This window comes from Siniperca chuatsi, linkage group LG12 (genome assembly GCF_020085105.1).
Source record: "Siniperca chuatsi isolate FFG_IHB_CAS linkage group LG12, ASM2008510v1, whole genome shotgun sequence".
Taxonomy (NCBI): Eukaryota; Metazoa; Chordata; class Actinopteri; order Centrarchiformes; family Sinipercidae; genus Siniperca; species Siniperca chuatsi.
The window spans coordinates 29,082,281-29,106,619 of NC_058053.1; the positions used below are offsets into that span (position 1 = coordinate 29,082,281).

At 43.5% G+C, this 24,339-nt stretch overlaps 2 protein-coding genes across 4 annotated transcripts in view; one reads left to right on the forward strand and one right to left on the reverse strand.

The window, feature by feature from the left end:
- The window catches only part of mylka (myosin, light chain kinase a), an 81,740-nt gene extending 71,489 nt beyond the window's left edge, over positions 1 to 10,251 (reverse strand). For 2 of the 3 annotated variants that reach the window (XM_044216173.1, XM_044216170.1), the window contains exons 1-2: positions 10,095 to 10,251; positions 1,545 to 1,707 (exon numbers count right to left, since the gene is read on the reverse strand). In XM_044216173.1, the coding sequence (XP_044072108.1) occupies positions 1,545 to 1,703 (159 nt within the window). In that variant the 5' untranslated portion in view covers positions 1,704 to 1,707; positions 10,095 to 10,251. The remainder of the gene's footprint in view (positions 1 to 1,544; positions 1,708 to 10,094) is intronic. The other variant, XM_044216172.1, reaches the window with a different exon arrangement.
- An 8,294-nt stretch (positions 10,252 to 18,545) lies between these two features.
- LOC122885291 (bone morphogenetic protein receptor type-2-like) overlaps positions 18,546 to 24,339 on the forward strand; it is a 37,445-nt gene continuing 31,651 nt past the window's right edge. The window contains exons 1-2 of the mRNA XM_044216174.1: positions 18,546 to 18,845; positions 19,874 to 20,060. Of these exons, the coding sequence (XP_044072109.1) occupies positions 19,988 to 20,060 (73 nt within the window). The 5' untranslated portion in view covers positions 18,546 to 18,845; positions 19,874 to 19,987. The remainder of the gene's footprint in view (positions 18,846 to 19,873; positions 20,061 to 24,339) is intronic.

Consider the following 24,339-nt stretch of genomic DNA (forward strand, 5'->3'; position numbering starts at 1 on the left):
GGACTGTCTGAAAAACTACAAAGGATCTTTAGACAGCACGATGTTCCTGTCTTCTTTAAACCAGGCAACACTTTAAGACAGAAACTCGTTCACCCTAAGGACAAGATGCCCACACAGAAACAGAGCAATGTAGTTTACTCCATTCAGTGCAGTGAGGAAAACTGCAAAGAGCGGTACACAGGTGAGACCAAACAGCCACTTCACAAAAGACTTTATCAGCACAGACGACACGCTAACTCAGGATTACAGAGCGCCGTGCGTTTGCATCTAAAAGCTACAAACCGCACATTTGAAGACAGCGAGGTGGAGATTCTAAGTAGAGAGAAGAGTTGGTTTGAAAGAGGAGTCAAAGAAGCCATTGTTGTGAAAAAAGAAAACCCCTCTTTGAACAGAAATGGTGGTCTGAGGTTCAATCTGCCCAAAGTTTACCACAGTGTGTTAACACCGTGGTCAAGCCAATCACATGCTAATCAGGTACTTAACAGTGATGAGGGAGGTGCAGCCAGAAAACAATAGGCCTGATTACTGATTACTGGGCCATCATGGAAACAATTAGGTCAGTTTCAGGTGAAACTAGCTAATCAACAGATACTCAGGTAGACTCCTCCCTGAGGGCGGGGCTTAAGCAACACAGAGTAGCTTAAATTTCTAGTTCCCGTCCCATTTTTTCACAATTGAGAATGACTTCTGGATGGGAGCCCAAAGGTCTTGATTCTGAAAACAGCGTCCAGACGACCACGACTGAAACCTTTTCTACGATAGAACACTCCTGGACGAATGAGGGACGACACCGTCTAACTTCCTGTTGTTACAACACCTTCATGCACCTGCAGCCCAATCAGCACAGGCAGTTAAACATGACAACATAACGTCACAGAAGACAGAGGTGACGCCAGGCTGTCCGGCTGAAAAGCTCCCCTCTTATTCTTGATCTGGTTTTTCTAACCAACATTTTTCTGATCACTGAATCTGTTGAACGGGGGCGGCGCTAATCCATTAAGAATTTTGTATATTAAACAAGCATTGAACATGAAATGAAAGATTTTGCCAGCAAAGGAGACCATATCTAGGAAGTATATCACCGCGATGGCTTGTTTGAATAGACTCCATTATTGTATCTGTGGTTAGAGACCAAGTGGTTCAACAGGATGTTACATGTGAGCAAGTCTGTCAGGTATTTTCAAATTAATCTAAAATTGTGTTGGTTGACAGGTGAAGTCGGTCACCTGACACTTCCGGCCATCACGATTTGGAGCTCCTTATGTGAAACCTGCCGACTCACGACGAGCACAAACAGCCTGAATGTTTACGTGTTAGTCGTTTGTTAGGAAGTGAAATGAAATGACTGATCTGGCTTCAGTTCACCATCTGTGTCTCCATAACGTCACATTCTCCCACTGAATCTGTTGGTAAAGCAGAACTTTCCCCCACTAACAGCACTCGTCCTGTCCCATCACTTTCCTGCTCCCCAGAGGACGGACCCGTTGGATTTTAAAGACCTTTCCTGTTGTGATAAAGTTCAAACCAGGGCGAGTGAGTCCCACCTTCCCCTCCAGTCGGCCGTCTCCCCCCAGGGCCACCCGGGCGTTGCGGGGAGGGAGGATGAAGGCTGGAGGCTCGTTGTCGCGGGAACTGCCTCCTGTTGACGGGCCTGTTACCTTGGAGACGGTGGAGGAGGCTGAAGCCAAGCGGACGTCACTCATCCTGCTGAGAATAAATACACACTAATATCAGAATAATATCATCATCACATTCGATTAAATACTAATGAAAGAACAATATTTATTTATTAGTAGTTCAAATTAAAACTAGCTGATTTTAATATTGTGAGACATAACACAATTGATCATTATCATAAAAACAAAGTCAATTTAACATCAGTCATCTGGTGCATCTTTAACCCTTTCAGTCCCAGAGTCCCGCCCCTGTTTGAGTGAGGCTTACAAATGAACCGATTGGTTTTAGCCCTGGTCCTCATGGGCAGAATGAACTATCAACGCTCTCTGTGTGTTGCTACGGCGATCAAAGCATCATGTGAGCATCACGTCTGAACAGAGCTCGCTGGATAGCTGCCTGGTATTTATTGGTTACGATGCTTTAGTGAACTATTCACATTGTAGGTGTTGACCTTTGACCCCACGAAGTCACATGTCTGACGTGAGTGAATCTCTGTTGTGTTATTTCTGAGGCTGTTGTGAATCGTTGTGTTGCTGTTCTGTGATCAGCTCTCACATCTGACACCTTCACAGTCAAATAATAAAATTTTACATTTTCTTCTAGGTAAACCAAACTCTCCGTGTTCGTATCATCCATCATAAATCAACTGTTCAAATCACATAAATCTCCCTTTTTAAACAGTCCTGTTACTCTGAAAAGGACGTCTGTATTTGACGCTGCTGAGACTCCGAGAGGCTGATAAACGGAAAACAGAGTTAAAATGTAGAAATAATAATAATTATTAACACAAACACCAAGTCTGTAACTGTGTGTGTGTGTGTGTGTGTGTGTGTGTGTGTGTGTGTGTGTGTGTGCGCTGAGGGATGAACAGATCAAAGACATGAAGATAAAAACATCATGTGTGTGAACACGCCAACTCGCTCCACATGTTTGACCTTATAAGGAGACACACAGGTCAGTTGACCTTTTAAAGGTCAACTGAACCTGTCTCGTAAAGAATCTCGTTTACTCTGGGAAGATAAAACATACAGGAAGGCCCTCCGTAATGCCAGAGCAGCTTACTACTCATCATTAATAGAGGAAAATAAAAACAACCCCAGGTTTCTTTTCAGCACTGTAGCCAGGCTGACCGAGTCACAGCTCTATTGAACCATGTATTCCTATAGCCCTCAGTAGCAACGACTTCATGAGTTTCTTTAATGATAAAATTTTAACTATTAGAGAAAAAATTCATCAAGTCCTGCCCTCAACTGGTGCCGACTTGTCTTCAAACACAGGAACCTTAGAAACAACTGAGCCTGATATATATTTAGACTGCTTTGCTCCTGTCAACCTTCTTCAGCTGACTTCGACGATTAATTCATCTAAGCCATCATCCTGTCTCTTAGACCCCATTCCAACTAGGCTGCTTAAAGACGTTTTACTCTTAGTTAGCACTTCTTTACTGGATATGATCAGTCTGTCTTTATTAACAGGCTATGTACCACAGTCCTTTAAAGTAGCTGTAATTAAACCGCTTCTTAAAAAGCCCACTCTTGATCCTGGGGTTTTAGCCAACTATAGACCTATATCTAACCTTCCCTTTCTCTCTAAGATCCTTGAGAAAGCAGTCGCCAATCAGTTGTGTAATTTTCTAAATAACAATAGTTTATTTGAGGATTTTCAGTCAGGATTTAGAGTGCATCATGGCACAGAGACAGCACTGATGAAAATTACAAATGACCTTTTAATAGCATCAGACAATGGACTTGTCTCTGTACTTGTCTTGTTAGATCTTAGTGCTGCTTTCAACACCATTGACCATCACATCCTATTACAGAGACTGGAACATGTAATTGGCATTAAAGGAGCCGCACTAAGCTGGTTTACATCCTATCTATCAGATCGATCTCAGTTTGTACATGTTAACGGTGAGTCCTCCGTGCACGCCAAAGTTAGTCATGAAGGAGTTCCACAAGGTTCTGTGCTTGGACCGATTCTATTCACCTTATATATGCTTCCTCTAGGCAATATTATTAGGAAACACTCCATAAACTTTCATTGTTATGCGGATGACATCCAATTATATCTATCAATCAAGCCAGATGAAACTAACCAGTTAGCTAAACTTCAAGCATGCCTTAAGGACATAAAGACCTGGATGGTATTGTACTTGGTCCCAAACACCTCCGAGACACATTATCTAAAGATATAGTTACTCTAGATGGCAGTGTCCTGGCCTCCAGCAGCACCGTAAGGAACCTCAGAGTTATCTTTGATCAGGATTTATCCTTTAACTCCCACATGAAACAAACTTCAAGGACTGCCTTCTTTCACCTACGCAACATTGCGAAAATCAGGCACATCCTGTCTCAAATGATGTCGAAAAACTAGTGCATGTGTTTGTTACTTCTAGGCTGGACTACTGCAATCCCTTATTATCTGGCTACACGAATAAGTCATTATAACTCTCCAGTTGATCCAGAACGCTGCGGCACGTGTACTGACAAGAACTAGGAAAAGAGATCATATCTCTCCAATACTAGCTTCTCTGCACTGGCTCCCTGTAAAACCCAGAATAGAATTTAAAATCCTTCTCCTCACCTACAAAGCTCTTAATAGTCAGGCACCATTATATCTTAAAGAGCTCATAATACCATATTATCCAACTAGAACACTGCGCTCCCAGGATGCATTCCTTCATTAATTTCTGCCTCCGGAGCTGCAGAGTCTGGATCTGTGGTTGTGGGCCACCTGCTGCCCCCGTGTTCCTGCTCGACAACTGCTGCTACAGTTGTTGTTATTGGCTCTGTTACTGATGCTGACATTATTCTTCCTATAGCTGTCATTCCTATTATTATTAATTTATTAATATTAACACTACAAGTACTATTCTACTATTTAAAAAAACTATTCTAGGTGATATTTGCATTGAATTAAATTAAAAATGGCTGTTGTTCTCAGCGAAGCTTCAGTTGAGTTACTGGCTGCTGATCTGACGGCTCAGCAACTCGTTCAGCTGATGGAGAAGATTAAGGTGCTTTAAAACACTTAGCGTCCTTCAGTCAGATGCCTGCAGTGTCAGACTTTGATTTACTGCTCCCGTCTGAGCCGACCCCTCGCGTAATTATTTATTAACCATATTATTTCATTAGTATGGGGTTATTTTTGTTACACAACTAGGATAGTTATTCTTGATACATCCCACTCTTTAACCATCAATATGACAGAATATTTCTTGCATATTTATTTCTTGCAACAAATAAGAAAGTAACTGAGAAAGTGACCCTTTAAAGAGCCGTAATTCCCGTCCCAACTGATTTAAGCTCTGTTCCTGGGGGGGGTTGGGATCGACTGACAGACTCCACTCACAGCTCCTGGTCACGCTCCACGGCTCCGTCAGTTTGAGTTCATGTCGTGTTGGTTGGATGTTTGTTGGATGACCGGATGGTTTTATCTGAGTGAAACAACCGGCAAGTGTTTTCAGAACAAACAGAACCAGCCTGCTGTTAGTTTTCCTGCTGTCACAGTTAAAATATGCTGCTAACACACTCTCACATTCTCCAACTGCCTTACATGGCTTTAAAGCCTCTAATAGCAGCTAAATACACTTGTCTTTTTCTGTTTTTAAATACCATTTTAATCTAAAAGTCGACCTTTGCTTCCTATTGAGTCCACATTAGTGCTGGAGCTCTAAAGCAGGAACTACACAGCGTGTGTTTCTGTCAGTAATCCTGTGATTGTTTGATTATTTCCAGACATTTTTCTCTCTTTATATAAAAACAGACGAGTCGCAGCTCAAGCTCAAGTTCGTGCTGGGGGGTTAAACCAAACATGTAAACCAAAATGTCAGGGTTTATTAGCAGCAGCTGATGTAGCAGACTGGCCAGAGTGACATATTTACCATGTTCACCATGTTAGATTAGCGTGTTAGCATGCTAACATTACCAGTACTAAATACAAAGCACAGCTGAAGCTAATGAGAATGTCTTTAGTTTTAGTGGCAGTTACAATTTTTTCTTGTATTGTTTTAGGTGTTTAGATAAATAAATACAAAGCTAACATGGTTGACATTAGCTAAAGAGCATGTGATGTTAGCCTGTTGGACAAACTAACGTTACTGTTAGTCCGGGACTATAAAACCACAAGAAACAGATGCTAACAGTAAATATTATCTGGAAAAACTGACAAAAATAAACCTTTCGTGTTTTCAATGTCAGAGTTTAATTATGGAGAATTTTCTTTGTGTTGCCTTTAAAAACTGAAAATACACAAGTTTACTTTGCAGTCTCGCTCAGGATAAGAAAAGTCACAGTAACTTAATCAATAACAATATCACAGTGTGCAACAAGCTAACTGACGTTAGCGTCACTACCCCCCTTTATTTACTTCATATTATACAGTTAATATTCTTATAAAAAAGAAGTGAACATCAATAAGAGAAGGCAGTAAAGAGATGGAAATACAACATCAGGTCTCTATCAAGGATCTTACATGGGATTTTAATTAGAATTAATGCAGTAATAGTACTGTAAATTAATTATTTCTATTTATTATTTTGGGTTTACATAGCCTTTACATTACATTACATGTTATATATTTATTCATTTTCTACTTCTAAATATTTCTATTTTTATACTTTATTTTTATTTTTAAAGTACTGCACTTAAGTACAATTTTGAGGTACTTGTACTAAGTATTTCCATTTTCTGCTACTTTATACTTCTACTGCACTACAATTCAGAGGCAAATATTTTGATTATGATTTTACTGCACATTTATCTGGCTGCTTCATAAAATATAAATCAACTAATAGATAGATTAGATAGATTAAACTACGCAGAAGAAAATAAAGTAATTAAAATGAGCTTCAGCAGCTGCAGCATTAAAGTGATGAACACATCAATGCATCAATAATTATAATCCAGTAATATAATATATATATTATTCTGCATAATGAGTACTTTTACTTTTGGTACTTTTATTTGACTAAGATTTTGCAGGACTTTTACAAGTATTTCTACACTGTGGTATTAGTACTTTTACTGAAGTCAAAGATGTGAATACTCCGTCCACGGATGCATTAAGAGTGAATCAGGAAACAGGAAGAAGAATTCTGATAGAAGATCAATGCGACAAACAGTTTCTGCTGACGATCGCCTGATTTCACACAGAAACACAGATAACAGACGGCCTTGTAGCAACACAGAAACCAGAGCAACACAGTCTGATGTGAATGTTTCCAGTCAGCAGTTTAGTTGTTGCACAGATGCTGAAACACACACACACACACACAGTATCAGTGTAATGACATGAGAGAGAGGCGGAGGCCAGTGAAGCTCTCTCGCCCATCTGTGCTTGTCATTAACACAGTTCATCATCAGGAGGGAAAACTTTCCTCTCAGTGTTTCTGCTGAATGTAAACGAACATGAGCTGCTAAATACACTGAAACACGACAAACTTCAATAACATTTTCAGTGAGAAACTTTAACTTAGTCTCTTAAGTTTCGGCTTTAAGTTTGTCTTGATTATAATTTTTACTTTCCTTAATCACAGTTAGTTACTGTTGCTAACCTGTCAATATGTCTGTTCTCACACAGCACATATAAAGTTTACAGCAGCAGCAGATTTACCAACAAGCAAAGTAATTTATGAAATAATCGGCCGTTGATTTCAAATCAAAATGGACAACAGCAGCTTCTCATTTCAAGTCACTGATGGTTATCAGCTGTGGCTAGCTAGCTAATTATGCTAACTGTTTCAAGTTGACTCGTTTTAAAACAAAGACAAATGAGTTATAAAACTGCACTTCAACCAGGGGACGATCCAGATGTTTTGGCTTCACTTTTGGGAGCTGCTCTGATTGGCTGATACAGCGCAACGCACCAGACTCACGAAACGCCGATCAAATTGTCAAACTAGGTCAAATTAATGATTCTGTAACTGCGTTGCCTGTTTTCTGCCTCAAACGTTTTCAGAAATGTTTGAGGAGAATGTCTGTGACCAGGCCGCCATTTTTTTCCTGCTTGAAAACGGACCGAGCACCTTTTGTTGCTCTGATTGGTTGTAGGTCTTTCCAATTGCGTCCAGAGGCATTTTGTCTCGTCTCTCTCGCTCTCTGTGTAGAGACAACTGACGATATGTGGAATAAGTACGTAACAGCCTAGAAAAGCAGTGGAAACCGGCAGTGCAGTACTGCCCTTTCCTTACGAAAGTCGGAACAAACTTTTAAATCAGGCATTGTAGATCTGATATGAGTGAAGATTCAGCAAGTGGGTTGTTTATTTCCCATCTGAAATTTGTTCAGAAACAGGGTTTGGTGGACTGCTAAGGTGAAGTTAAGTTTACGTAGCTTCATACAACAGAACCCTGCTACGCATGCTCAAACCCCATTGGCTCCCAGAACTAGTGGCCTCAGTCAGGAGGGTTCAACCCTTCTCCGCCCTCCTGGCACGATCCTGGGAAAATGAAGGCTCGCTAGCTAATGCTGTTGTTTGATAATCTAAACAAACAACACGTTTTCTTGCGGTGGCCTTTATAAGATGAGCAGTGAAAGTTACTATATTCTGTTATGATCGAGGAGTTGATTAGCAGCGTTAGCTAGCGTAGCTGTCCGTCCAAAACAAATGATGCCGTGAGTTGTTTGTGTCCCCCCCCCCCCAATAATACTGTGATTAAATGATTACATTATTAAAAACTGACTGACAACTGGTTCAGGCGGCGTGTTGGTGAAATTAGTTTTTGACTGACAGAGGATTGTAAGCCTCTGATTGGCCAAATTAAAAAAATGATTGACAGTTACCCCGCCCTCTCAAAGTCTCCGGTCTGCAGAGACAAACTTGGCTGATAAAGTCCCGAGGAAATGGAAAATGAACTGAGAGGTTCCAGACTAGTACACATTTGCGAATTAGTCTGGCAAAATATAAATTGGTGTGAAGCTAACGCAACGTTAGCTTAGCAGCTACAGTGCAGCGCTGTACAGCAGTTTGTTATAATTTATGTCATAAACAAATCTGAATGTACTGCAGTATCTTAATAAATGTTTTGGAGTTGACTTTTCACCGACTGTTTGAACAACGAGCAACTGATTTGATCTGATTCTGTTGACGTGGAAACCAGATATGTCTGCTACAGACATTTTTATACGACGTCTCGCTCACGATCACAGAACTGGTCGGAAAAATCACAACGAAGCACAACAACAGAGCAGAAACTCCTGCATCTTATTAACACAAGTATGAAAAATGATCAGATTTGTCCCAAAAGTTTCGATATCTTATTTAAATCAGTACATTTATACGTCTGTGAAGCGGCTTTTCAAAATAAAACAGGAAGCAGCAGAAGATTAGAAGTGCTCTAATCAAGCATCAGATGCTGAAACATGAAAAACAGCAGCATGTAGGAGAAATAGTTTCAGAGTTTCCGTCCAGAAGAAACTTGACAGTAACTTAAAGGAAAAGTTCCCAGCATGCACCAGAGTTCATCTACAGGTCTTTTAATTGGAGGAGATTCCTTCACGTCAGTCGACCGTTTCACAAACATCCTCAAACACCGAAGACTCAGTTTCCCACGTTCGTCCGGTAAAGTCACAGTTCAACTAATAAACCAGCTCACTCGAATCATTAACGCCGCGTTTTATTGCTTTCCGTAGTGAAGTTTGAGCTGCTGCAGTTATTGATCAGCACATTATTGATCAGAGAGAGGAGAGCAACCAAAAGGATAAATAATTAAATTATATATTTATATGCATTGTCATGTATTAGATTAATGTTAGCTTAATGTTATATTTAATATGATTTTACAAATTAATATTCAATAACCAAACAAACAAAAACAACAAATATTCTGATATTCTTGATTAGAATAATAAAGAAATAATATTTACTGTTTAGTTTTTTTCAGTGGGATCATTTGGGTTTATCTTAATGATCGGAATAATATTTTTAAAACTCTTATTTTACCGCCAAAGTTTGGGATAAATGACCTGATGACGGAGTGTATTCATCTTTTAAAGTCAAAGAAAGGCACGTGGCAGCTGATAATGGAGCTTTTAAAAGATTATAATATATTAGTTTTATTTATTGTTTATTCATTATTGAGTTTTTAAGTTGTCAAAAATGAATGCGTTTAGTTTCAGAGTGAAATAAAGTGAGAAAACTTTAAACAAACGGTAAACACAATATTCCTTTTGTTGCAGTTTATTTTAGATCAAAGTGTTTCTTTGACGCACGTTAGTTAAACTGACGTTTGTTTTGTTTGCGTTCACGAGGCGTGAACCGGCGCGTGCAGCAGCTGACTCCGCCCACCTGAGAGTTTGGGTCCGTTTGTTTTAAAACACGAGAAAAAGAAAACTTTCAAACTTCAATAAAAGCGTCAAAAACGTGTGAAAGCTGCGCGAGTCTCAGATTAATGAAGACAAACAAAAACAGAAACTTACAGAAGTGAAAGTTTCTCCTCCGACTCCTGAACACGAAGAAACACTGAGGAGGTTTTTCTTCACAGCAGGAGTTTCCTTCACCTGAACAATCAGTGCATTCATCACCGGACTCCCTCCTCCTGCTGCTGCTGGTGCTGCTGCTACTGCTGCTCCTCCTGCTGCTGCTCCTCCTCCTGCTGCTGCTCCTCCTCCTGCTGCTGCTCCTCCTCCTGCTGCTGCTGCTGGTGCTGCTGCTACTGCTGCTCCTTCTGCTGCTGCTCCTCCTCCTGCTGCTCCTCCTCCTGCTGCTGCTGCTGCTCCTCCTGCTGCTCCTCCTGCTGCTGCTGCTGCTGCTGCTGCTACTGCTGCTCCTCCTCCTCCTGCTGCTCCTCCTGCTGCTCCTCCTGCTGCTGCTGCTGGTGCTGCTGCTACTGCTGCTCCTCCTCCTGCTGCTGCTGCTGCTACTGCTGCTGCTGCTGCTGCTACTGCTGCTACTGCTGCTCCTCCTGCTGCTGCTCCTCCTCCTGCTGCTGCTCCTCCTCCTGCTGCTGCTGCTGGTGCTGCTGCTACTGCTGCTCCTTCTGCTGCTGCTCCTCCTCCTGCTGCTCCTCCTCCTGCTGCTGCTGCTGCTCCTCCTGCTGCTCCTCCTGCTGCTGCTGCTGCTGCTGCTGCTACTGCTGCTCCTCCTCCTCCTGCTGCTCCTCCTGCTGCTCCTCCTGCTGCTGCTGCTGGTGCTGCTGCTACTGCTGCTCCTCCTCCTGCTGCTGCTGCTGCTGGTGCTGCTGCTACTGCTGCTCCTCCTGCTGCTGCTCCTCCTGCTGCTGCTGCTCCTCCTGCTGCTGCTGCTGGTGCTGCTGCTACTGCTGCTCCTTCTGCTGCTGCTCCTCCTCCTGCTGCTCCTCCTCCTGCTGCTGCTGCTGCCCTCCTGCTGCTCCCTCCTGCTGCTGCTGCTGCTGCTGCTGCTGCTGCTGCTGCTCCTCCTCCTCCTGCTGCTCCTCCTGCTGCTCCTCCTGCTGCTGCTGCTGGTGCTGCTGCTACTGCTGCTCCTCCTCCTGCTGCTGCTGCTGCTACTGCTGCTCCTCCTCCTCCTGCTGCTCCTCCTGCTGCTCCTCCTGCTGCTGCTGCTGCTGCTGCTGCTGCTGCTCCTCCTCCTGCTGCTGCTGCTGCTGGTGATCCTGCTGCTGCTCCTCCTCCTCCTCCTGCTGCTCCTCCTGCTGCTGCTGCTGCTGCTCCTGCTGCTCCTCCTCCTCCTGCTCCTGCTGCTCCTCCTCCTGCTGCTGCTGCTCCTCCTGCTGCTGCTGCTGCTGCTCCTGCTGCTCCTGCTCCTCCTCCTCCTCCTCCTGCTGCTCCTCCTGCTGCTGCTGCTGCTGCTACTGCTGCTGCTCCTCCTCCTCCTCCTCCTGCTGCTCCTCCTGCTGCTGCTGCTGCTGCTGCTCCTCCTCCTGCTGCTGCTGCTCCTCCTCCTCCTCCTCCTGCTGCTCCTCCTGCTGCTGCTGCTCCTCCTCCTCCTCCTCCTGCTGCTCCTCCTGCTGCTCCTCCTCCTGCTGCTCCTCCCCCCTCCTGGGGGTAAAGGCAGGGGCGGACTGACTGATTCTAGGGCCCCCCGCGGCCCCCCACCTCCTCCTCCAGGTGGTATAGTAGCCGGTAGCATGTGATTTAGTCTCACCTGTGTTCAGACTACCGGCGACACAGTCATTTCCAATGGAAGCCGGTGAAGCTACAAACTGACGCGCTACAAATCAATCAGTTCGCTCTCCTCACAGTTCCTGTTCTGTCCAGACCGAACAGGAACCTCCGGTCCTCACAGTTCCTGTTCTGTCCAGACCGAACAGGAACCTTCGGTCCTCACAGTTCCTGTTCTGTCCAGACCGAGCAGGAACCTCCGGGTCTGAGAAGTGAAGCCGGTGCATCTTAAACCTGCGTTCTCTCTCACGGCCAGCAGGGGGCGACTCCACTGGCTGAGAAAACGACCCGACTCCTCACTTTATTACCTCAGTAAACGTTTTTCTAATGAGTTCATGGTCTCAGTCGCTAGTTTCAAGTCTTCTTCAGTACGGCACGATGTTCATTTAGTAAATTATCTTCCTGTTTAGAGGAAAACAGACGATACAGCAGGGTTTGCTTTAGGGCGGGGCTACCTTGTGACAAGTCGCTACCACGGCGACCTGTCAATCAGGATGGAGGCGATGCGTTTACATACATTTAATCAGCAGCGAACTTGTCCTTAGGTGTCGTCGTGTTTTCGTCTGAGAACTTTGACCCTTTCAGTGTTTTTTCAGTTCAGGAAAGTTAATTGTAACATTTTGGTTCTGAAAATCTCTCGTTCAGTTCGGTTGGACTAACAGACAGTCTGAGGAGTCGGCTGTTCTTTTATTCGGGTAAATGCATTTTGTTTTAAGCCAGTTTTTTAGCTAGCCAGAATTAGCATCCCAATTAAAATTACCAATGAACCTTGCTAACCTTGCTAGCGCTAGCATTAGCTGATAACTTAGCATTTGCTACACTCCACCAGCTCCATCACCTCGTCCAAACATGGTCACTTCCGGTCACTGGTTGCAAAAAAACCAAGATGGCGACGGCCAAAATGCCAAACTCGAGACTTCAAAACGGTAGTCCACAAACCAGTGGGTGACGTCACGGTGACTACGTCCACGTCTTCTGTACAGTCTCTGGTTCCATCTAAAAAATGGTAGAAAAACTTAAATACGTCAATGAGCGCTTGAGCAACACTTCAACGGCGACTCTGCGACACTGAAGCTGGCCACGCTCGGCCGTTTTGTAGCTTTGTCGCTTTGTCGTTCGTACTGTGAATACAATGTTACTTTTTAGTCATGTGACGGAACATGTGGGCGTGGCTTAGTTACGAAAGGGTTTAAATCAAATCCTTGACATTTTGTTGGATTGCTCGAAAGTGGGCGTGGCTTAGCGAACATCATTGTGTGTAGTTATAATATCAACCGAATCACAGTAAAGTTTTCTGCCGTCTCTTATCTACGAGCATCCTCTCTACGACATAACAAAGTGTGTATGTTTCGTACGGAAATATTAACGACATATTGTAGAAATATAAATCTCCTTTTTCTGAATCGTGGTTTCAGAACAACATTATTCTGGTGACGCGTGGTTTACTTAGGGGAGTTTATCGCAGTACAACATCAACAATGTTTGTTATTTAGGCAGCGACCAGGAGTCATTCATCAGCTGTTACCCTCTCTTACCCCAGTGGGTTAGGGTTACCCTGTGGGGTAAATTGACCTGATCCACTTCAGACTATTAATGTTTTCTGTTTAAAATCTTTATTTGAAGTGTAACTCCCCCAGATCAGAACTAGAAAAACTATATAACCTGTACTCTTAATTATGCTGTATCTTATACTTACGTTTATATACTATACGTTTCCTTTATGTTGTTATCAGATCAGCAGGAGTTTTAAATAAATAAATTAGACCTCAACAACTTTCTTTGGAAATGTGATCAAAGCTTTTAACAGCTGAAATCCAAACACACAGCTCTAAGCTCTGCTAGCTACCCATGCTAGCTAACGGTGCGGTTTTATACGATGGGCGGGTTAGCTCGTCACCACAAGTCACATTTGACTGGAGTTCAAGATGAGTCATCAAACATGTTTTACAGGAAGAGAGAAGAAGTATGTTAATATAAAGGCTCAAAGATTGTTTTGACACATATTTAGCATTTAACAAGAGACAAATGAATAATTAACACAGAGACACAGAATTAGAACTTGGGAAATTTATTTTTTATTTAATTGTGTCTTTAAGACTCAGAGTCAAACCAGCATCTAAAACAGCAAAATCCTGCAGCGAATTCAGTTCATTTCAGTGGAAACGTCCAGCTGCGCTCTGAGTGGACGGAGAGCCGCAGAGTCCAAAATGGAGGAAGCTATCGTAGCTTATTAGCTGCGTGTCACCATCTAGTTTTGTTGAAGCTCCTCTGTCAGAGTATTCACCTTATTTTCAACGGAAATACGGACAGTTGACGATTTTTGCGCGAGACTTCCGGTCATTGGTTAGCTAACACAGCAACTCTCTGGACCACTATGGCTTCGAGGAAAACTGGAATGTTGCCATAAAAGCCCCAATGAAAACTCCAAGGCGACGTCTTGTCAAGAGATTAGCTTGAGTTCAGATTGAATGGCTACGCTAGCTAATGCTAACTATTGTTAGTACCGTAAAACTTAAATTATAAGTCCTTTTGTGTGGCTACACATTTTGTCAAATAACGCAGGTCTCAATTAGCCGGGTCTGGTTTTTATAGAAGTCCTTTGGATATATAAAACCTCTTAAAGCCCACCGGGTCGCCCGCTTGAGCTACTTCAGTCACGCATACAAATATAAATGTTTAAACTTTTGACAGTATGGACATGCTAACGTTACACATCGTTAGATCTGTTAGATTCTCCACAGTTCAGTCGTTCAGTTCATTTTACAGAAACCATGAGCACCAAAGTATAATTCATTCAGATTTACCGGCCTGGTGAACAAGAGAGTTGTGAATTATCAAAAATACTGCAGTTTGTTCTGACTCAGAAGGGTCTGAACTGTCTTTATAATTTATACAATAAATAGCAGATGAGAAGATTAACAGGCTGACACAGTCTGATCCTGACATTTCTGTTTTACCCCTTTTGTAATATCATGTTTTTACTATCATTATCATTGTATATGCTCACAGTGTTTTCAGAGTTCGTTATTGTAATGTTCTGTATTGTGACGAGGGTTGGGTTCCAGTGTTTCTGGCTTCTCAGCCAACAACAGCTGATCTCACCTGAATCTCTGAGTTGTTATTTATAAAGTCACCTGATGATGAAACCAAACCTGATTCAAAGGATTCAGATTCAGTAAAATACAATTGAACCCCAGCTCTCATAATGAGTGCACATTGGCAGTGACTGCCCTCAGGGCAGGTTTAGGAAAAAACAACGGCAGAAAGCTCAGTAAACAAAGTGGTGAAACAGCAGACGGATGAATGAATAAAATGTATGAATGAAATAAAGTAAAGTCTCCAGCAGAGGGCGCACTCAGCCAGCGGGACACTTCAGGCCCCATCTAGTCAAACGTGTAGAAAAACACAGCCGGTGGTTTACTGGCTGGTGATTTACTGACTGGTGACTGACTGGCTGGTGATTTACTGTGGTTGTTTTGCATCTCTTTGTGATCATTTTGCGTCTCTTTGCTCTTTGTGATCGTTTTGCGTTTCTTTGTGGTCGTTTTGCATCTCTTTGCTCTTTGTGGTCGTTTTGCGTTCCTTTGTTGTCGTTTTGCATCTCTTTGCTCTTTGTGGTCGTTTTGCGTTTCTTTGTGGTTGTTTTGCATCTCTTTGTGATCATTTTGCGTCTCTTTGCTCTTTGTGGTCGTTTTGCGTCTCTTTGCTCTTTGTGGTCGTTTTGCGTTTCTTTGTGGTCGTTTTGCATCTCTTTGCTCTTTGTGGTCGTTTTGCGTTTCTTTGTGGTCGTTTTGCGTTTCTTTGTGGTCGTTTTGCATCTCTTTGTGGTCATTTTGCGTTTCTTTGTGGTCGTTTTGCATCTCTTTGCTCTTTGTGGTCGTTTTGTATCTCTTTGCTCTTTGTGGTCGTTTTGCGTTTCTTTGTGGTCGTTTTGCATCTCTTTGCTCTTTGTGGTCATTTTGCGTCTCTTTGCTCTTTGTGGTCGTTTTGCGTTTCTTTGTGGTTGTTTTGCATCTCTTTGTGATCATTTTGCGTCTCTTTGCTCTTTTTGTGGTCGTTTTGCGTCTCTTTGCTCTTTGTGGTCGTTTTGCGTTTCTTTGTGGTCGTTTTGCATCTCTTTGCTCTTTGTGGTCGTTTTGCGTTTCTTTGTGGTCGTTTTGCATTTCTTTGTGGTCGTTTTGCATCTCTTTGTGGTCATTTTGCGTTTCTTTGTGGTCGTTTTGCATCTCTTTGCTCTTTGTGGTCGTTTTGTATCTCTTTGCTCTTTGTGGTCGTTTTGCGTTTCTTTGTGGTCGTTTTGCATCTCTTTGCTCTTTGTGGTCATTTTGCATCTCTTTGCTCTTTGTGGTCGTTTTGCGTCTCTTTGTGGTCGTTTTGCGTCTCTTTGCTCTTTGTGGTTGTTTTGCATCTCTGTGTTTTTTTTGCATCTCTTTGTGGTCATTTTGCGTCTCATTATGGTCGTTTTGCATCTCTTTGTGGTTGTTTTGCGTCTCTTTGTGGTCGTTTTGCATCTCTTTGTGGTCGTTTTGCGTCTCATTGTGGTTTTTTGCATCTCTTTGTGGTCGTTTTGCGTTTCTTTGTGGTCGTTTTGCATTTCTTTGTGGTCGTTTTGCATCTCTTTGTGGTCATTTTGCGTTTCTTTGTGGTCGTTTTGCATCTCTTTGCTCTTTGTGGTCGTTTTGTATCTCTTTGCTCTTTGTGGTCGTTTTGCGTTTCTTTGTGGTCGTTTTGCATCTCTTTGCTCTTTGTGGTCGTTTTGCGTCTCTTTGCTCTTTGTGGTTGTTTTGCATCTCTGTGTTTTTTTTGCATCTCTTTGTGGTCATTTTGCGTCTCATTATGGTCGTTTTGCATATCTTTGTGGTTGTTTTGCGTCTCTTTGTGGTCGTTTTGCATCTCTTTGTGGTCGTTTTGCGTCTCATTGTGGTTTTTTGCATCTCTTTGTGGTCGTTTTGCATCTCTTTGCTCTTTGTGGTCGTTTTGCGTCTCTTTGTGGTCGTTTTGCATCTCTTTGCTCTTTGTGGTCATTTTGCGTCTCTTTGCTTTTTGTGGTCGTTTTGCGTTTCTTTGTGGTCGTTTTGCGTTTCTTTGCTCTTTGTGGTTATTTTGCATCTCTGTGTTTTTTTGCATCTCTTTGTGGGGTTTTTTTGCGTTTACTTTGTGGTCGTTTTGCATCTCTTTGCTCTTTGTGGTCGTTTTGCATCTCTTTGTGGTTTTTTGGCATCTCTTTATGGTTGTTTTGCGTTTCTTTATGGTTTTTTTGCATCTCTGTGGGGTTTTTTGCATCTCTTTGTGGTCCTTTTGCATCTCCTTGTGGTCGTTTGAATCCCTGTCTGTCTCTCCCTGTAGCCAGACAGGAGAGAGGAAGTGGAGTACAGTTACCTTCAAAATAAATGAGCAGAATTTGAGTTCATTCGAGACGTTTTTTCCTGTCTGTGAGCTACAACGGACATACAATAATACCTTTAATAATCCTTAATTAACCCTGAAACACATCAACACCTTCATCAAAATCAAGGACTCCTGGAACTTCCTGGACAAATTAAGGGATTTCTGGTCACCAGACCAAACGCCTTAATTTATAAAAGAAAAATAACTACGTAAATATTTAATACAATAAAAAATAAAATAATGATATGAATATTCAGTAAAAAAATTCTAAAACATAAACATATATATGGAGATGAATACAAATATATAATAAAGAAGAAAAAGAGGGAAAAGAAAAGGTTATTAAATTTGAAGTAAAGAGTGAATAGATAAGTTATAGCTGCTTCATGACTTAACATAATTCAGTTCAGTTTTATTTATACAGCACCAATTCATAACAGAAGTTATCTCACTGCACTTTCCCACAGAGCAGGTCGAGACTGAACTCTTTATAATATTATTTACAGAGACCCAACAGATCCCACCATGAGCACTTGGCCACAGCGGCAAGGAAAACTTCCTTTAAGAGGCAGAAACCTGGAACAGAAAGAGACTCGGGGGGGCGGCCGTCCGCCTCAAACACGTCTAAACTTCAGTCGATTTGCTTAAGAAATATCAGCAATAATTGGTTACCTTTTCCAATGTTTTTGTCTGGACAATTTTTACTTTCTGTTTTATAAACTTCCTTTATCTTCTCATCATCCTGCTGCCGTTTTAGCCGCCGAGATCATCTTGTTTCATGATCAGTTTAATTCAAATAGCAGCCTGAACAATAAATACACTCACTCAATCTATGGCATTTTCTGTATGAAGTAGTACCAGCGGAGGAGGAAGTACTCAGACCCGTTACTGCAGTGAAAGTACTGACACACACTCTGCTGCAGTGAAAGTGTGAGAGTGTGATCAGGAAAAAGTGCTTATCGATTGATCGATCGATCGGTTTGGAAAACTGGTGAAAACGGTGAGAAACGCCGTCACGACGACCCAGAGCCCAAAGCGACGCCTTCACCGTGTCGTCGTGTCCGACCGACAGTCCGAAGCTCGACGTTATTAACAAACATCACAGTTATTACAGTCGTTCAGAGGAAAAGCAGCAGATCTGCACATCTGAGCAGCTGCAGCCAGGAAGGGATTTACAGGAGAAACGACTTCAAACATCAAAACAGCTGCTGATTAATCTTCTGTCAGTCGACTGATCGACTCAGCTGCACTCGAATAAACTGCTGGAGTTTCTTTTATAACGAAACATCAGATTTAATAAACTCTTGTTTGTTTTGTGTAAAAATGTTAAAGTAAGTGAAGCAGTCAGGTTGATGTAGTGCAGTAAAGAGGAGGTGGTCTGAAACAGGGCCGGAAACCGTGAGGAGGAGGCAGCGAGATGTTCGGGCTTTTATTCTGAAGCGGGACCCGGAAGCTGGTGTGCGGTGGTCTGTGGCGCGTGACAGTCTGGCTGCGGCCGCAGAGAAACGGAGCGCAGCTGCATTCTGCGGATTTTCTGGTTCTGCTGAAGAAACCTGCAGCTGGATCCGGATTGATCCCGAAGAGGAGAGTCCGGAGCGGGCCGAACCGAACTAAGCCGGACCAGATCAGACCCGAATACAGACAGACAGAGACAGGCTGCTTCATCTCCTCCTGCAGAGCCGGCCGGAGTCTTCCTCACCGGTATGAACGGTTTTATCTCACACGCACACACACACACACACACACTGTTACCGGTAACGGTGTGTGTGTGTGTGTGCGCCACTCCCTTCCGTCGCCAGCTGTAATGACGGGGCCGTTAAACGTACCTGCGGACAAACATCCCAGGTGATCAGTCAGGAAACGTGTGTAATATGATCTGTGACACACGTGCACGTGACATGCGGTGCAGGTGTGTTCCAGGTGTGTCACACAGACGGCTGCTTCATGAAGGTCACACGGGGCTGACATCATCAGAGTAACATATGACGTTAATGTTCCCTGAGGTGTGTTATTACGTCACTGCTGAAACCCAATCAACGCGTTGTAGCTTCGTTATTATCAGAAACATTCAGACGGATCTGCCTGTCAGAACACTGATCGATCGATCGATCCGCTGCTGATCGATCACTGCACATCAGACAGCAGTGTGACAGAGGCTCAGAGGATCAATGAAGCAGGTGATAGTATAAGAAGAGTATTCGGACAATAGATGACTTATTAAATATATTATTGATAAGTGTAACTGAAATATCACAGCAGGAGAAACTGATTATTAGAGCTTTATTGATTATTCCACTGCTGATTATAGGAAATACAGCAGAGTTTTCGCTGAAGATCTGCTAAAGATCTGACTACTGCGAATATTAAAGACACATTATGAATATGGAGCCGCGAGCCACAACACCAGCAAATATTACAACATGAAACACTGAACCGCATGGACTATCTGCACCGACCTGATCCAGGACCAGCTGCCCCGGCCCCGGCCCCGGCCCCGGCCCTCGACCCCCGACCCCCGGCCCCCGACCCCCGACCCCCGGCCCCGGGCCCCGACAATCGGCCCCGACCCGCGGCCCCGGGCCCCGCCCCCGGCCCCCGGCCCCGGGCCCCGGCCCGGGCCCCAGTGAGTGTGAGGGAGGGTGAGACTTCAGTCCGAGTCCTGAGCGAGTCGGTGCCAAACGTGTCTTTCTTAAACGAACGTGGACTTCCACCTGTGTTCTGTTTTTCAGATGCTGAGTGTCTGTTCCCTCCAGGACAATCTGACCCAGGATCAGTGATGCTGGCCGGCGTTTCAGTGTTCGTGTGACGTCTACAGGGACTCGAACCTGTGAGGTGGATCCAACATGGCCGCTGTGTGTGGCGCCTCATCAGCATTAACAGTGTGTGTGTGTGTCCTGCTGCTGCCTGCTGTGACCGGTCAGTACAATACAGTCCACACTTAGCTTAGCTTAGCTTAGCTTAGCACAAAGACTGGAGGCAGGGGGAAACTGTTAGCCAAAATCTACAGTGTGGTTCCACTAAACCTGCCGGTGATTGTTGCTGAGCTACATGTAAACATTTAGATTTGATTAAAAATATGAAATATGACACAAGCTGAATTTACGAAAACACTAAACTGTTTTATAAACGTGTGTCAGGTTTTACTTTCTGAGGTGAGTTTTCACGAAAACACAAGAGAGAAACAGAATTGGCAGATTTGGAAGTGGAGTTCTGCAGACGTTAACGTTGTCAGGAACTGCGTTTGATGGCCGACGGAGATTTAGTGAAAATACAGATGAAACATACTCGCCAGCGTTTTATTCTTCCTTATTAAATGATTATTAGGCTATCAGCGAGTCCGCGGGACGACTGCAGTTTGCTTTAGACGTGTGAACAAGACGCTAAATGATGAATGCAGCTGCATTCATGGCACTGTTTGACACCATGAGCCTTTGTGGTTGTGGGATATTGTTGACCAGCTGTGGACCGACCTCTGCTGTTGAGCCTTATGCATTTAAGCTTTCTGCCAGTGTCATATTCGTTTTTACGTGTTTCTCGCTGCCCAAAGTAAAGAATAACGTGTTCTGAACTGAATCACTGAGCTGAAACCCCGTTCAGACCCTGCTCATGATCCGCTAACAACGTACGCTCGGCGATAACGTTAGCAAACGGATTAGAAGAACTTCACTTCCCATCATGCACTGGTGTCACATTCCTGTTTGTTCAGATAATGACTTGTTTCTTCAATTAACTTGTGACGCACAAGTCTGAAATGTGTCCCCGAAGGCAGCCTATTCAGACCCTCACATCCTGACTCTTATATAAATACTGACGCACACACACACACACACACACACACACACACACACACACACACACACTCGTCGTCAGCCAGTCTGTCAGATTTTGTGTTTTGTTGTGATCGGCTGATAAGACACACACTCCACCCTCCTCTCCCTGTGTGTGTGTTTACAGTAGACTAAGCAGTGGGACTGGCTCCGACACACCGGGGGGGGGGGGGCAGTCAGATTCCTGTGAGGTGACGCGCCCCGAGTCTGACAGCGTTATAATGTGATGGTGAATCAGGACTCTCTAAAAGAACAACGTTGTGCTTTAGATTTCCTTGTTTAGGTCTATTACGTATGTTGACCGACTGTGTTAGCAGTTGAATATAAAAAGCAAAACACCGGCTAACTGTAGCTCCACTTTGTGCCTCTCACACAGAGCTGCCGTTAGCATTAGCATTAGCAAGCCTGCGGGAAAATGTTGTTGAGATTTATTCCCTGCAGAGTCATGTACTATGTACTGATAAACAGCGGGGCTATGTACTAATAAACAGCGGGGCTATGTACTAATAAACAGCGGAGCTACGGCTTTGTACTAATAAACAGCGGAGCTATGGCTTTGTACTAATAAACAGCGGAGCTACGGCTATGTACTAATAAACAGCGGGGCTATGTACTAATAAACAGCGGAGCTATGGCTATGTACTAATAAACAGCGGGGCTATGTACTAATAAACAGCGGGGCTATGTACTAATAAACAGCGGAGCTATGTACTAATAAACAGCGGGGCTATGTACTAATAAACAGCGGAGCTATGTACTAATAAACAGCGGAGCTATGTACTAATAAACAGCGGAGCTACGGCTATGTACTAATAAACAGCGGAGCTATGTACTAATAAACAGCGGAGCTACGGCTATGTACTAATAAACAGCGGGGCTATGTACTAATAAACAGTGGAGCTATGTACTAATAAACAGCGGAGCTATGTACTAATAAACAGCGGAGCTACGGCTATGTACTAATAAACAGCGGAGCTATGTACTAATAAACAGCGGAGCTACGGCTATGTACTAATAAACAGCGGGGCTATGTACTAATAAACAGTGGAGCTATGTACTAATAAACAGCGGAGCTACGGCTATGTACTAATAAACAGCGGAGCTATGTACTAATAAACAGCGGAGCTACGGCTATGTACTAATAAACAGCGGGGCTATGTACTAATAAACAGCGGGGCTATGTACTAATAAACAGCGGAGCTATGTACTAATAAACAGCGGAGCTACGGCTATGTACTAATAAACAGCGGGGCTATGTACTAATAAACAGCGGGGCTATGTACTAATAAACAGTGGAGCTATGTACTAATAAACAGCGGGGCTATGTACTAATAAACAGCGGGGCTACGGCTATGTACTGATAAACAGTGGAGCTATGTACTAATAAACAGCGGGGCTATGTACTAATAAACAGCGGGGCTACGGCTATGTACTGATAAACAGCGGAGCTATGTACTAATAAACAGCGGGGCTATGTACTGATAAACAGCGGGGCTACGTCTATGTACTGATAAACAGCGGGGCTACGGCTATGTACTGATAAACAGGCAACAGAGAGTCTGACAGTAGCTGCTGGTTAGTCTCTGTCCATGCTACATGAGTATCCACTGCATGTTTTTACATACTGGGAGAGAGGCGTCTGGCTGAATCTGATGGGTGTAATGACCCTTTGGACTTTAACTTTCTCCAGTGAAACCATGTGTTCGCTGGTCTGGATGTGTGTTACACATCTGGTGTGTGTGTGTGTTTGTGTGTGTGTGTGTGTGCTGCTTTGTTGTAGTTCATCAAAAAAATGTGGGCTGAGCAGCTGCTGCTGTTGCTGTGGCAACATGTAACATCAGACTTCTGAGGAAAATAAAATCAACTCAGCTGGTTTGTACAACATTTAAAGTTCAAAGACCCCAGAAAACTGTTCCTGCGCTGGTTTATGCCGTCGCTGTGTGGTTTGATGTTTACTGCTAGAGTCCAAAATGGAGGAAGCTATTGTAGCTTAACGTCCAGTTTTATTGAAGCGCCTCTGTCAGAGTATAAACTGCTCCACAACAGAGACCTGGTTTGCACACAGTTAGCCAGTAGGCGATTTAAGGGGGGACGAGGGGGGACGCCATCGCCCTTGTTAACCTGCTCAAAAGCTGCTCTGTGCTTTGTCTCGTAGCGGCGCTTCACATTGCCGCTTTTAAAAATCGCCACGATCTCTGAACATATGAGACGTACTGGTTTTGACCTGCCTGTGGAAGACTGAACATGTCAGAGTCCGCTCTGGATTAAAAGCTCTGTTTCCGCTTTTAGAGCCCGCCATGTGAAATGATTTGTCCGACTGGTCTCTGCTCTCCCTGTGTGTGCGTGCCTCACTCACTGACTCGACTCGCGGGCCGCTAAGCCGGCGCCGTAAAGGCTGGAAAAGCTGCGCCGGTTAAAATAGAAACGCTGCGTCAACATATTGACTATTTCTCAACAATTTATCGATATTCTCTGGAAAGAGAGAGTGCAGCAGCAGCATGACAGAGGCCGGGCAGAAATTAACAGTTTGGACCAAAAGTGCCCTTGAATGCTCAAAGTTTTTTTGTTTTTGCTGTTCTCACTTATTTTTTCAAATAAAATAAACCTGCAGCAAATGTGTTTGTTTGATAATATAACATAATAATTATACATTATTTCAGCATTTAGTAAAGCCCCTAACAGTCAGTTCAAAGTAGGCTATCTTCTGAAAAAGAAAAGGCATAAGGGAGCCCTCCTCGGCCTCTAGGGGTTAAAAATGAACAAATCGCCTGCTGGTTGGGAGACAGGAGGACATCATGCTGATACAGCTTTTAATAAACTGTGGACACTTATTGTCCCGTTAGCAACCGGGCTAACAAGCGTTCTAACTGACCATTAGCAAGATAAGCTAGCTGAGAGAGCTTTATTTTCCCTCTTCATTAACTCTTTAATGAATGAAATGATGAACAATCCTGAGAACAAAATGTCAGGAAGGAAAGCTCAGAGAGATATTGTGACTGAGTAGTGTTAGCATGTTCCCAGCCAGCTATCATGTTAGCGGTTAGCTCACCAGTTGTTCACCAACTGATGAACTTCACTGAGCCACTTTTGGTGTGACCAGGGTTTAAGAGATAGAATCTAATTTCATGGCATTTCACCTCTAGATGGCGCTACACTAAAAATACACATTTAATTACTGTATTTCTTTGGATCTTAAAGTGATCAATAAATGCAAACTGTTGCCAGTAGCGCCACCAAGTGGTCAGTTATAGAGCTCTCGTGAACCGTCACACGCAGAAGAAAAAGTCCTTCAATCAAAGACGCCATTTTGTGCTTTAGTGCATTTTTCTGACAGTGGTGGAAATTAACTGAGTACATTTTACTTCAGT